Source organism: Eptatretus burgeri, chromosome 8 (genome assembly GCF_056783735.1).
Source record: "Eptatretus burgeri isolate ZD-2024b chromosome 8, Ebu_testis_v1, whole genome shotgun sequence".
NCBI classification, from domain to species: Eukaryota; Metazoa; Chordata; class Myxini; order Myxiniformes; family Myxinidae; genus Eptatretus; species Eptatretus burgeri.
In genome coordinates, this window is record NC_140968.1 from 49763086 (window position 1) to 49778085 (window position 15000).

Genomic DNA, 15000 nt, shown 5'->3' on the forward strand with positions numbered 1-15000 from the left:
TTAGCGACTGTTAGGAATGGGGTTATGTGTCAAGTATAGTTAATATTTGTCCGTAAGTGTGTCGAGGGCAATATCGCACATTACACTTGATGAAATCACATATATGGCCCCAAGATGCAGGTTATAAATACTCCATATCATCTGATGGCTAGAAAGTTTGGACAGGCAACAGGATACATCATTATGCGTAAAAACACTTTTAAGTATGTACGTTTATTTGCCCAAGATCATTGTGGCCTAGCTAGCAGGCTAGCTACCGAGCAAGTTGAGACGGTTCGAGTAGGATGCGATAGCCATTTGCCTCAAGGACGTCTGGTTTCCTCAAATAGTGTTAAACAACAATAGCGACTGATTAAAAATGTAATCGTACAGACAGAATTGACTGAATAGTTTGTGGTTATAATCATTTTTACTTCCGGTAGGTGTGCCTCACGAAACACCAAAATAAGGTATTTATACACCTAAACACGGAGTTCTCCAACGTGAAAAACCCTCTTCGGGATGATGGCAAATAAAGTCGCTACTACCTCCGTTGTGTGGCCCCGAGTCCCTCTGGCAAGTTTGCTTGATATTGGATAAGTAACGACCGAATATATCGAAGACAGACAGTCAGCCAGACAGACATAGACAGCCATATTTTAGAATGATGCCCAAAACAAAAATGAAAGTATTTAATAATACTTTTTCTTTTTAAGAGGAAAGCCAATATTTTCCTCATATTTGAAATGCTTGCAGTTTATGTTGGGAGTAAGATACAGACAAGGGTCATTTATCATACAGCCTCAACAACCCAGCCAGAATGGCCTAAGAGGCCATCGGAGATGCGAGCTGATGTTTACACAATAATTGTCAACACTAGCTTGTTTCGGAATGAGCCACACACATTATTTGCTTTTCTATATGTATTGACCATCTTTGTAATACTGTGAGATCATTGTGCTCTAACGAGGTTCGAGCGAGTTAGCGAGGCTTCATTTTCCATTGTACCTAAATTGTTTTTCGTGTAAAATGGTAACACAAAACGAGACTGCCTCATTTTTGATGATGTGTATCATCAGCACACATTTTAAACCAAAACAGACATATTTCACACCTTCAAGATCACAAAAACACACCCCTTGGCAACATGCAATCAAATTCGGGAACATGATTATGATTTGGCCTTTAACCCCAATGGCTGAACAGTCAACCCTATTCCTCTGGGTAGGCTGGGTGAGAAGATTTAACGGCCAAGTGGGTAAAGTTTCGGGAGAACTTTTTGGTTTCTTTTGGCATGGGTATCTTGTATAAACTGGACTCTTGAGGATCCTTTGTGGCTTACAGATTTACACTGTTATATATTAGTGCAAGAGGTTGCCGAAGCCTCTTCTTTTCGATCACAGTGCCATTCCTGTCAAATTATTTGTGAAGTTGAATTGTTGTCGCATAGTCAATGGGGGTCAATGTTGTTCCAAATGAAAATGATAGAAAGATGGTTGTTACAAACATCATTGGAGTCATGGTATGCCTGTAGATGCCATCTTTCTCTCCTGCATTTATCTGGATCTCTCTGTTCATTCCGTTGCAATTTGAACCCAAAAATAGTGCTGCCAGGAGCAAGTTTTCACCTCAGATGACCAGTCACTTGACACCACTTCGTTGAAAAATAAATCTTGCAAAAAGTATTATTTAATAACAGCCTCAAGCTAGTAGGTTAAAATAAAACAATAAAATTAACTATATATCTGCGATCACAAAGCGATCACCAGATGTAAGCCTCCCTCCATTATGGTTTGCGATTGCCCGCGACTTAACCTTGGCCCGTGATCCAATGATGGCCATATTTTTGTCGGACGATTGTATGACCTTGACCTTTAACATTTGGGAATAGAGGGTAAATTAAGAAAATATGTCCCCATCTACAATGTATCCATAAAAGTTAACATCATGAAAATCAGAGGAAAATTATTCAAGTTATTATCAAAAAGGTGTCTTTTGTTAATTAGGTCACAATCTGAAAAATGTAGGTCAAGGACACGAAACAAATATCAGACCTGTGCACTTCAGTGCAGGTCCACTATGACGATGCAAGAACATCATGGAAGGCCAAGCGGTGTGAGATTCCGCATTAGGAAAATTGAGCAATGACAAAAAAATGCATTATTTTTTTCAGACCGCCATTTGACCTTGACCTTTAACCCGGAGTGGTATGGTATAAAATAAGCATAAATGCAACTTGCTCTAGGCTGTCTAGAGAGGGCAATTTTGTTCCGATTGGCCAAACGTTAGTCGAGTTATGGTAAAAAATGTTTAAATGTATATATCTGTTGTGTTGAGAATTCAGGAAAAAAAAAATCGAAATGGTGATTTAGTCCTCCAAAGAAACTCTGTGGTACCATTAAAAATTGAGGGCGGTAATTGAAGAAACAAAACCAACAACAGCAATAAGCCTTCCTCTATACTATCGGGGGAGGCTGAATTATCCTTTCCATCCTGAACAGTGCAGATGCATCATTGAAATTGGTGTATGACTCAGCATCAGGCCTAACTACCCTCGTCTTGTATCTTTCTTGGTGTTATTTTTATAATTTCAGAATAATTAAAGGCTTTGCTCGAACACACCTGCACACCTGATTGCCGCGTGCTCAGTAATTAGCTCCCCCAATTATTTCTGAAAAACGGCGATCGAGTTTCCCAATTAGTTTGTACCTTGGGCAACAGAAGCTTTTGGTTTTCTTCCTTTTCGTCATTTTCTGGCCTTAAATGGGGCGAGGACAGACACTTTGTTTGGGGTTTGAGGTCGCTGAGATGTTTGGCTTGTGCTGGGTAGAAATGTCGCTTTTATTTGTACCGCTTTTGAGGGTCTTTCTGAGCAAGTCTTTTGTGAATGACATATGAGCAGTATTTTGGCCTGAAATGGCAGCATCAGCACAAACACCCTTTTTATAATAGCAGGAAGTCTCTGCATCCCTTCACAGGATGCCTCTTCCTGGAAAACTGTCCGTGGGGACGTTTCGTGATAAGCTTCCTTCTTGTCTGTCTATATCTTTTTCCATCTGGCAAGTATGGTTTGCTGTTTTTGTCATGGTCCAACATTTGATAGCGGTGTATATTTACGTATTCATACTTTCTGGTCATGTGATATTTGCTGTTTGTGACATTACGTTAAGATTATTTGACAATGGTTTTGCTTCATTTCTTAACTCCAGTGAGTGCACCTTTGGTGAAATCTTGTTAGGTTTTTTTTGGTTGTTTTGTGGATGTTTTTTCTTTGAAATAACTCCACCACCGAAGGTGGACCCTGGTTATGTTTTTACCTCTGTCTGTCTTTGTTTGCTTGTTTATCTGTCTGTGAGCAGGATATCTCAAAAAGTTCTAGATGGATTCAGACAAAATTTGGTGGACAGGTTGGGTGTGTGACTAGGACAAATTGGTTTGATTTTGGTGAAGATCCGGATCCGGATCCAGATACAAAAGTTTTTTTTAATTTTATTGTGTTTGCATCACGACTGTAGTTCTTGAATGTGAGGGTCAGGTCTTGTCGTACTTGCTGGCTTCTTTTTTTAATGACTTATGACTTAACTTGGGAGGCTGAGGACTCTGGGATCTAAGCTATCATTAGTAATTTGTGACCTTTTGGTTGATTAATTTTGACATTAAACAGCATCTCTTGAAAAAACGATTAAAGTCAATAAGATTGGGGTGGGGGGAGGGCCTTTCAACTGATTGGCATCTGATAAAACCCACGAGACAAGCTGCAGGATGATGTCATTGTCGACGTGGCAGACAAGAATTTAAAACTTCGCCTTGAGACTGTTTGACTCGTCCCTTAAGACTTGTGAGCGCACTGAACATGCGACTTGAGATTCAATTTCAGATTTAGTTAACAGTGAACGAGTCAAATGCTGCATCTTTGGTGAGGTTTTCATTAAGCTGATCAGCCCCGGTCCGAAATTTTGGTCACCGGTATCAAATTAGGGGAGAATGCTCATAGTGTTTTTTATGAAGGTATAAACCCCTAGAGTTGGAAAACATGTGATAGCATTGTGGTGGTGGCAGCTTTATGGGAGTTATCCCCCTTTTTCCAAAATGGCCGCCAAATGCTCAATACCCTATATATAGCAGATTTTAGACCACCTAGAGCAGTGATAGTGGTGTCTACGACTAGGTTTGAGGGGTCAGATATATCATTTCTGTATTTACCTAAAATATTGGATACAGCCTTAATATTAAAATTCAAGATGGCCGCCAAAATGGCTGCAGACACATATTTAAATGACCGCGTTTAAGGTCCTAGAACAGTTACGACAGTGATTTTGGTGTACATTTCCAATATTTTAGGTAAATAAAGAAATGATCTCTCCACATCATCTGAGTCTTTGGGCCTCTCACTCAATCACCGCAGGTTGGTCGGTGGTCTTTCTGTCTTCTACCGACTCCTCTCCAGCCTTGCCCCCCCTGCTCTCTCTGCGATTTGTCCCAACCACATTTCCACAGGGCGCTCAAGGTCCGCCAACAACCCCCTTCTGGTAAAACTACCAAAATCACGAATCACTGCTCATCTTCACTCTTTCATTCCTCTTTTTTCCCGCCTTTGGAATAAACTTCCTCACTCTATTCTTTCCCATTCTTCCCTCCAGGCTTTCAAAACAGCTGTTCACCACCACCTCTTATCTTCCCCCATCCAAATCCTCGATCTTTTCTACCCCCGATAATCCACCCAAGCCCACTTCCTTCAATTCTCCTGCTTTCCTTCCTGAAAGTCCCTGTAATGTCCATCTTCTCTTCGCCATGTTCCCCGTCCCATCCCCATCCCTCTCCCTTCCACAGTTCACCTAATGTGTCTGTTCCCCACTGTTTTGTCCCTTCCACTCCCGCCCCTCTTGTCTCATGCCTCCTTGCTGTGAGTTGTGTGTTAGCTCTCATACGAGCCTCGACCAAGGTATACAAAAAAAAAAAAAAAAAAAAAAAAAAAAAATGATATATCCAACTGTAGTGAAATTTACATGATGACTCTAATGCTCATCATTTACTGTCAATAATTACTGTTCATCGGCATCCACATCGTCATCCTCGTCCGTACTCTCCACATCATCTGATGACCGATTCTCACAGTCTGACAGTTTGCACATATCGGTGCACTTAAGTCCATTTGCCAGACATACACAATTTGGCAGCGTACATTTCCTTGAACATTTGCAGGCTAGTAGGGCCAAGATAGCCTCAGGTGCTGGCTGACCATCCATCCAATCCACTACCATTAATTTCTCGGCTCCATCCATGCCAATTTTCCACCCTCTGCCAATGGGACTTGGTACACCTGGGTCTTGCTCAAGACATCTCCATATTCCAGCCTGGTAGTTTGCCCTTTGTGCATGTTTGACTGAGCAGTCTCTGCAGGGTGGAAGCTGATGACTCTCTATCTCACCTTTCTTAACACAGAACAAGTTGTACCTGAGATCATTGACCTTGGTGAATTCTGCTTTGGGGCCATAGAGGAGACATGTGACACACTCTAGTTTGTTCATCAGTTCTGAGGAGAGGTCCCATTCCTGGCCCAACTCTGTGAATGTGTTCTTGATTTCCCTGTTGTTGGTCACTAATTTTAGAGCACTTGCCTTCCCTTTACCTGCGAAAGCACTGGTAGTGTCACATCCAGTGTATGCATGTATACCAATAAGAGCTCTGCAGACATCTATGCCGACAGTAGCAGCGACTTTCCCGATGTCATCTAATCTAGTTCTGGTTATAGTTCCACATTTCTGGAATAACGGAGCTCCTATCTTGTCATGGAATGCCAAACACATGATAAAGACATATGTGTCCTCTGCGCATATCACTACAGCCTGGTAGCCCTCTCTAGCAGCATGGACAGCATGGAAAAGTAGGCGCCCATCTGCTTCCTCCTGCTGGCACTGGAGATCTGGTACCTCTTCACTGCCCTGTGATGTAATTCTGTAACATTTGTCATCTACAGTTACATACAGAATCTTCTCATGTAGTTTCTCTCTGTACACTGGCTTCCTCCATTCACTGACAATGAAGCTAATCAGACTGGTTTTGTTAGTTATTCCTGTCAGGAAACTTCTCCATTGCCTCACAATCTGTGCGCTTGTGATACCCTGCAGCTGGTGTCCAGTCTCTCCACCTCGTGCCGATCTCTCACTGTTCTTGATAGAATTCTCTCGATATGTGTCGAACACAACATCTATTCTGGTACTTTTACTTCCTTCACGCAATGCCATAGACAGTATTGTAGTGGCAATGTCTCCAAACGTAGCTTGATCACCCTTTACTCTTTGAACTAAGTTCATTCCATCGACCACAGAAGCCGGATTTTGTGGGAGTTGGTCTGTTACTGTCACATTCTTCTGCAAAGTAGTGGCTAAGGAAGCTTTGTTTGTTTTCCTGAGTAATCCGTCTAGGGTAGATACAGCCCAGGGTAGTGGTCCCAAGGGGTGAGAGAGGATGTCCTCCATCGTGAGATTGCGCCCTGGTGCCATCACTATGATGCGACCAAACAGAGACCGGTCAGCTTTCAAGATTATGTCCTTCCCACTTGTTTTCACTACCTTCTTGCACATATTTGTGAATGTCTTCAACTTGTTAGTTTTCATCAGATCGTGAAATGGTTTCGCTGATGGGTCGTTCTCCAGTCTCTTGTTCTGCAAAGTGGCATAACTCTGCTCTCCAATATCACATGCCTTCATCAGGTCAGAGGCAATGTCTCTGGGTGCCGATTTTGCAATAGAAATGCTTATGAGGTCTTGCTTCTCTGAGAATGGGTTGACCCAGGCTTGAATGAGGCTGACGATTGCCGACAGTTTCCTCATCTTTTTTGGATTCTGGGCTGCTTGTAGATCAGCATGGTTGAGTTCTGATTGGTTACCATGCACCATGTCTCTTAAGTGTCCAAGAAATGCACTGCGGTACTCTGCTGTTATGTAGTACCTTTTGATGGCTCCTACTTTTAGGCTGAACCATGACGTGCCTCCAGAAGTCTGAGTGTCCTTGTTCACCGTAACCTCAATTGTCTGATCTACAGGTATCCGGCCAAAGGGATTATTGCTGGACCTCTGCACCGAGAAATGACCTTCCTGGAAGGCTCTATGTACATCAGGATTCTTCTCGGGAAGATTTGTCATCTGAGCAAAGTATGCAGACAGGTACCTGGCATAGTTGACCTTATCGTAGGCAAAACACCATAGGATCAAAGTTCTAATGGCATTGATGTGCAAATCCCAATTTCCCTCATGAGAAGCACGCAGAAGGCCAAGTATCACGTGCTCCACCATGTCTATGAATGACATCCAATATCCCGATAGCTCCCCATTGTTGTGGCGGAGGTGTTCCATGAAGGCTCTCCACAGGATCATCAACTCTAATAATTGTGGACTGTCGAGGAGATAACTGAAGTTATGTTGGTTGAGATCATCAGCTATGTCGTTCACATTGTCTACACATGATTTGATCACACCGCTCTTCTCCTCGTTGCTGTCTACCCATAGTGTAAACTCTGCCCATGCCAGTCTCATCAAAGCTTCATAGATGCACTTGTGGACCCTGATAGCATGATTGTACTGTTTGCCGTCAATTACCCCATTAATGGACCCCTCCGCGACTATCCTGGCTTCTATGCATATGTCCTTCAAACCTGCATCACAGAACTGCTTTCCTATGATACTCAGTGCATTCATGATGGTGTGGAATGTTCCCATCCTCAAAAGTACATGGGAAAAACGCTCTTTGTGCTTCCAGGCAATTTCAACGGCTTTTGCATAGAGTGCTTGATCCATGACTACGACAAGAGTGTCCAGAGATAGCTCATTTCTGATTAGATCTGACTGCTTGAGAATTTCATAAACTGTAGTCAACTCTGTAGCTGGTGCATTGATGGTGGGCAGGTACCCAACAACATCTTCTGAGATTGATTCTTGGTCCCTGGTTTTGATATTAAACCCAGTCCAACTTGGGATTGTCTGACAGTCTGAGTTTGTTTGTCTTGCAAGGACCCATGCCAGGTTCTTGTTACAGGCGACTTGAGCAGACTCTTGTGCTTCCAGGATGTGGCTCTCGCTGGTTGGTAGAGGTTGTGGACCTACACGTGCACAGGCTATATAGACTTCCAGCTCTTCGTGTTCAATGTTGACTGATCTTTGTTTCAGTTTGTCAATGATTGGAAGTTCAGTCGTGGATGGATGAGGTCCATCGACCTTAGGCTGGACCGCTATTCCGTTGACTCGATGTGACGTACCTTTTCCAGTAAGTGTCTCCTCCAGTCTGTCTATATTATCCCATGCAAGATTTGTGAAGACATAGGGCTTGATGGAGACTGGTAGAACAGCTCTCTGGTTGAAGCCCATTGCTAACTTCTGGAGACACAGAGCGGTATCATTCTATTCCAGCTGGTCATAAGACACCACGTGTCCAAACTTATTCAGTGTCTGAATGACCTCAATGTTTCCAGTGAGTGCTTTTACCGCATAAGGAAGCAGGAAATGTTTTGGTGGTTTATACTGCCCACGTGTCACAGCGTATATCATGTCCTGGCTAAATGACTCGACTAGAATAGCAGTCCTTTGGGATTTATTCGTAGTACTAGTAGGATTTCCAGTGAGGAGCCCGACCAGAAATTGCTTTAGCTGATTTGGTATGGCGATATGAGTAGCTACATCAGGCGAATGATATGGCCACGGGGTAGAAATCATGTCCTGTTTGATGGCCGTTCGGATATGTGACGAAGTCTGATCTATGATCTTGTTGACATCTGTAGACTTGGCTTTCCAAAGCTTGAGCTCCCTATGTAGAGTTTGATTTTCCAAGACAACATCCTTTAATGATACACAGCGGGGGAACCATCAACAACTTTCCATTGTCGTCGGGAAATATTTCCACTGCACCTCCAAGCTCGGACTTCAGTCTTTCATGCATATTCTTCTTCGTTGAATCCTTCAGAAGATTAACTCTACCAGACAACATTAATGATTCCAGTTTTGTGGTCAAGGATGTGACTGGTATAAGCCTCTTGTTGGGAATAATATCTGCTCTGATGTATTCGAAAATTTCTTCGTAAGCTTCTCCTTCAACCTTGTGATACAGTATAAATTCATGTGTCTCTTTCTCTTCTTCATTCTCATTGTCTCAAGTATAATTCCTATAGCATGAAGTGCGATAGTGTGCCTCGGCGGCAACAATGTCTCTACTGGTTAGTGCTACCATCCTTTCGTCTCCCTTTCTGACGGCACTCTCTCGTAGTGTTTGATCTACTCTCAGTTGTGAAGCTAGCGTAAGTTTTTCACGTGTATTGGAGTGCTTTAGGTACTTGACTTTGCTACAGAATATGCAGATCGGATCTTAAACTCTTGATTCTGTTGTCAATCTTCTGGAAGACCGTTTTGGAGGACAGCCACGACTACCAGGTAGTTCACTACTGCTTTCACCTGCTTTCCTTTTCAGTCTCCAAGTCTCTTTTCATGGTGAAGATGCTTCTACATTTTCGATGTTAGAACATAATTGGAACTTCTTTGTCCTCAAGCGTTTTTGCAACGTCTAAAATGGGGACATGGTTCCTGACTTTGGCGGCTTCAAGTAAGGTTAGCCAGGAGTCATGACTTTGAGGACTGATTAAATGTTCATCTTCGTCAGATACTGCCTGGTGTATGATGCACAGTTTCTTGGCGGATCCCTGGGGCGTTTCCATGCTGACGGACATCTAATGCTCGTCTACTGTATTCCAGGCCTCTTACGTAGAACTTCCACAGCTACCACGATACCTGAAAAAGAGAATATAAACATTATATTACATATGTATATATATATATGTATATATGTATATATATGTATATATATATATATATATATATATATATATATATATTTTATATTTTAGGTAAATATTTTAGGTAAATACAGAAATGATATATCTGACACCTCAAACCTAGTCGTAGACACCAGTATCACTGCTCTTGGTGGTCTAAAATATGCTATGTATATATATATATATATAGGGTATTGAGCATTTGGCGGCCATTTTGGAAAAAGGGGGATAACTCCCATAAAGCTGCCACTGCCACAATGCTATCACATATTTTCTAACTCTAGGGGTCTACACCATCCCAAAAATCACTATGAGCATTCTCCCCCAATTTGATACCGACCAACCCCCCAGACTGATAGGCTAATTCCTTTCATTTTATTTTATTTTATTACCCTCGCCAGAGGAGAGGGTATTGCATAATAGGGTCTGTTTGTCTGTCTGTCCACACATATCGTGCCAATGTAGGCCATAAATCCCACCTGGTGGTCTGGTGGTAGTACGTATTGCACGTTATCTTTTTTCAACCAAGTACCGCTGTACAAATGCAAGTACATTTATAAAGTACATACGATTACAATGCAAGCACGTCTATAAAGTACATAGTATTAGAATGCAAGCATGTCTATAAAGTACATAACACCAAGTATGTACTATTACAATGTCTATAAAGTATGTACTATTACAATGTCTATAAAGTATGTACTATTACAATGCAAGCACATCTACAAAGTATGTACTATTACAATGCAAGCACATCTATAAAGTATGTAATATTAGAAAGTGTGTATGTCTACAGAGGATGTACCCTTAATAATCTGAGTGTGTATTAAGAACGTGAATTCATTCATAACGTACGTACAATAACAATACGTTTATGTCAGTAAAATACGTATTTCTATAAAATCTAGACGTGCATACGATTGTAATGTTAATATATACAATAGAACCAAAAAAGCTCTTGTTTGTCTGGTGTATGAACATGAACTACACAGTCGGTAAAACAAGTCCTGGAGAGGGACTGCAATCTCTGATTGCTCTTTTTAGTTTTATTTTGTCATTATGGCTTGTTTGAAATGCTTGGTTAATCAAAACCATGAACCAGTAGTTCCACCAACCTGTTGTGTTTTTGTCTCTTCTCTGCGTAGCTCGAAGAGATTGTGCTCACATACAATGACTGCAGTGAGAGTTTGAAGATCTCACGTCTCACTGATCGATTGCTGCAGATGCAGCAAGATAAACGGCAAACTTTTCACACGCAATCCACTGCATCCTCATGGAAACAAGAGGCATGTTGTTTTTCAGTGGCTGAAACAAGGACAAAAGTGCTTGCCCCAGTTCGACAGTCTTCAGCACGCACTACCTGTGAACTGTGTGTGATGGCCGCACATGGCTTGCCACGATGTGTACTTTCTCGTGTTCCTGTGAAATTTCTGTCATCTCTAATGTCAGAGACCACTTCTTGCACCTCGGCAGTTGTAGACGTATACAGCAGTCGCTTTGTATCTTTATATGCCGCTTGCTGCAAAAGATTATCTGCCAATGACCAACAAATGGGGACTCAAACGTCCAGAACTATCTCAGGATTCCTGTGGAATTCTTGGAAAGCCGGAAACCATAGCGGAGGACCAAAGGTGGATGAGATTGCTGCTGTTAGGGGCTTACGATGTCGCACAAACCGCACGCTGGCATTCTTTGCCATGGACTCGGGCCTGCACTGGGAGTTTGCCAAGCAATTGGGTGCCCGACATGATGCCAGACTGAAGATCTTCGCTGCAATCATTATCTTACATGAAGAGCTGCACTACGTATTGGAAGATGTGCGACGGGATACACTGAGTGAGTCTTTGAGGATTTTGTATGGATGGTAAAATCGCTATAATGGTGGCAATGCAGTTATCAGTAGGAAAAAGTCATGTGACTTTCAACCCTGATGTGGATGTGACCAGCCATAAAAAAAAATCAAAGCTAAATTCTCACCCCTTTGCCTCTCCAATCTTCTGACTGGCTTTTTGGGACATCTATTTATTGTGTGTGCAAATATCGACACCCCCCACACCACCTTCGCCCCCCCCTGCCCCCGCCTCATCTCCCATACATATCTCCGTTGATTCAAATATAATACCAGTCAGTCTTTATAGACTGATCAGCAATATATATATATATATATATATATATATATATATATATATATATATATATATATATATATATATATATATATATATATATACACACATTTCCTACCTGCTGATTTTTGTTAGTTTTATTTGTCATGTTTTATTCCCCTCTTTCTGGGACATGAAAGTTATTCCATTATAGATTGTCAAATGTGGATTGTGGTATTTAGGAAGTAACACGTTTCTATAAAGACTGACTGGTATTATATTTATTTTGTCATTATGGCATGTTTGAAGAAGAAGGAGGAACACAGGGTGACATACAAGAGTGGAGGAAAGTGCACACAGGTGGATTACATCTTAAGGCCCGGTCACACCTTGACGTTTTAGCCAACGTATGCCGATTTTTGAATTTTTTTTCTAAAACGCTGGCACACGTTGAATACGTTATGGGTAAGTTTTGATAACATTGAGAGCACGCTGAAAAACACTGCCATACGTCGTTGTACGCTGGCTTTAAACGTTGTACTTTTTGGTTGTCCTCAAATTTTTCATGCTTGAAATTTCACGACGTATGCCGGCGTATGACTCACACGTTCCGCTACGCTGGCCACAAGTTGTATGCACGGTCTGCGATCGTTGACAGACGTCAACACATGCTACTTGTAAGTTAATCATAAGTTGAGACACGCCGAGGTAATGTTTAGCGTACCCGAAACTTATTTCTAACCTATGATTAACGTGTTGTTGGCACGTTACGCGATCGTTGCCACACATCGACAGACGTTACTTTTAAGTTACTCATAGGCTGAAAGACGTCGGTATAATGGATCGTCCTTGCGTCAGCGTCCACGGCCACGGCCAGGACACTTATTTGCAGCATTCTTCAAACTTTTCTTCGGCATGACGAGGATGTTCACACTTCGATGTCTAGCTTGGCTATAATTCCAATTGTCCATCAGCAGCGTATATTTAAAATAGTCAAGTTTGAGCGTTTTAACACGTTCAGAAGAAACGCTTCAAATTTCAAAACCCCAGCGTCAAAAAACAAAGGCGAGTGACAGCAATTTAAATCGTTCATTGTAAACAATGAAAATAGTTGAGTGGTACCGTTTAAACGTCGTTGAGTGGAAAAAAAATCCAATTGTTGAGTGCAAGCGTCTACTTTCAATAGTGGAGATGCAGCCATTTAAATCGTTGAGTGGCAGCCTATGAATAGCAAACCCCACGTCACCGGCAAATATAAACTGCCGCACAATATGGATAAGTTAGGCTATCGTTGGGCATAGTTTGTGAACGCCGGCTTCACGATAATTATTCGTTGGTATATCGTATGTATAAGTAATCAAAGCGCTCTATGCACATTATTAGTTCATTGTGCATTTGTCCAACCCGTTATGAATAGACCTAAATCGTAAAAACAAGCTATAGCTCATTGTTGAAAAAGCCCCATAAAAAATTAGCCGCAAAGAACTTCGAACAATGGTGAAAAGATGTCTCCTACCCATGGACACGCGGACGCAAGGACGATCCATCATAACCCACACCCTCCCCTCACACTCACCTACTACTGCCAACATGAACAAACTACTACTAATACTAATACTAATACTGATACTGCTGACATGGACATCGACTCAAAAAGGACTCGAAAACACTGTTGGGTTCCCCTTTTATGAGCAGCATTTTTATATACCAATTCCCAAAACCGCTGGGAACACGTCTTTATATGGCAGTTGTAAGCTAGAAACACGTTCATTTATTTTTTTTGTCGACCGGAAGACGTCATTGGAATACGTCTACATACGTCGATGTGTGTTGGGACTACGTAAAGAATTGGTTCAAAGCACGTCAAACATAAGTTAGAAATAAGTTTCGCGTAAAAAAGACATTACCGCGACGTGTTTCGACTTATGAGTAGCTTATAAGTAGCCTTTGTGGACGTGTGTAAGCGTCCACATATCGTGTGTAAAACTTATCCCCATCGCATGCGGAACGTGTGTCATACGCCGAGTACGTCCAAAAATTTTGAACATGTTTAAAATTTCTTGACGTACTCTACTTACTACGACGTATGATAGTGTACTTTAGCGTTCTACTCACGTATACCAAACTTACTCATACCGTATTTGACGTGCCCCAACGTTTGAGACACATTTTTCTTAGGTCGGCATACGCTGGCAAGATCGCCAAGGTGTGACCGCGATGTTGTCACTTCCATTTCTACGGCAGTTATGATTCGAATCGTTGTGCGTCAGCCTTTTTAATAGGCTACGTCACGACATCGTCGGCGATGCGTGCAACGCGCTATGCCGAAGTTAGACTATCGTTGGGCATCGGTTGTGTAGGCCGACAACAGGTTCAGCATTCGTTGGTATAAGTTATCTATAACACAACGAAACGTTCTGTGTCCATTACCAATGCGTTATACATAAGACCAAGTCGCTATGAATATGTCCGAATCTTTAAAAAAAACATCAAAAGTTCAACGTAAGCCAGCGTTTTAGATACATTTTAATACGTTGCCATCGCTGGCTAAAACGTCAAGGTGTGACAGGGCCTTTAAGCAGGAGATGCAACCTGAAAGAGATTAGAGACTGTAAGGTGGTGGCAGGGGAGAGTGTTGCTCGACAGCATCGATTGGTTGTCTGTAGGATGACTTTAGAGGTGAGGTTGAGGAAGAGAGTGAGAGCTGAACCAAGGACCAGATGGTGGAAGCTGAAGGAGGAAGACTGTTGCGTGAAATTTATGGAGGAGGTGAGACAGGCATTGGATGGTGGTAAAGATGGGTGGCATGATTGGGCAACTACAGCAGAAGTGGTGAGGGAGATAACTAGGAAGGTACTTGGTGTGACATCTGGACAGAGGAAGGAAGATAAGGAGACTTGGTGGTGGAACGAGGAAGTACAGGAAAGTATAAGGAAGAAGAGGTTGTCGAAAAGGAAGTGGGATAGTCAGAGAGATGAAGAAAGTCGGCAGGAGTACAAGGAGTGGCAGCGAAAGGCAAAAAGAGAGGTGGCAAAGGCCAAGGAAAAGGCATATGACGAGCTGTATGAGAAGTTGGATACCAAGGAAGGGGAAAAGGAT

General features: G+C 42.1%; 1 protein-coding gene across 5 annotated transcripts in view; it reads left to right on the plus strand.

Moving 5' to 3' along the window:
• Nucleotides 1-15000, plus strand: part of TXNDC11 (thioredoxin domain containing 11) — a 181165-nt gene that overhangs the window by 63627 nt on the left and 102538 nt on the right. For all 5 annotated transcript variants that reach the window (XR_015060896.1, XM_085891978.1, XM_085891975.1 and 2 more), the window contains exon 8: nt 10942-11632. Coding sequence is in view for 4 of the 5 variants with exons in the window: in XM_085891978.1 (XP_085748104.1) it covers nt 10942-11632 (691 nt within the window). In the remaining variant the exon portion in view is untranslated. The remainder of the gene's footprint in view (nt 1-10941; nt 11633-15000) is intronic.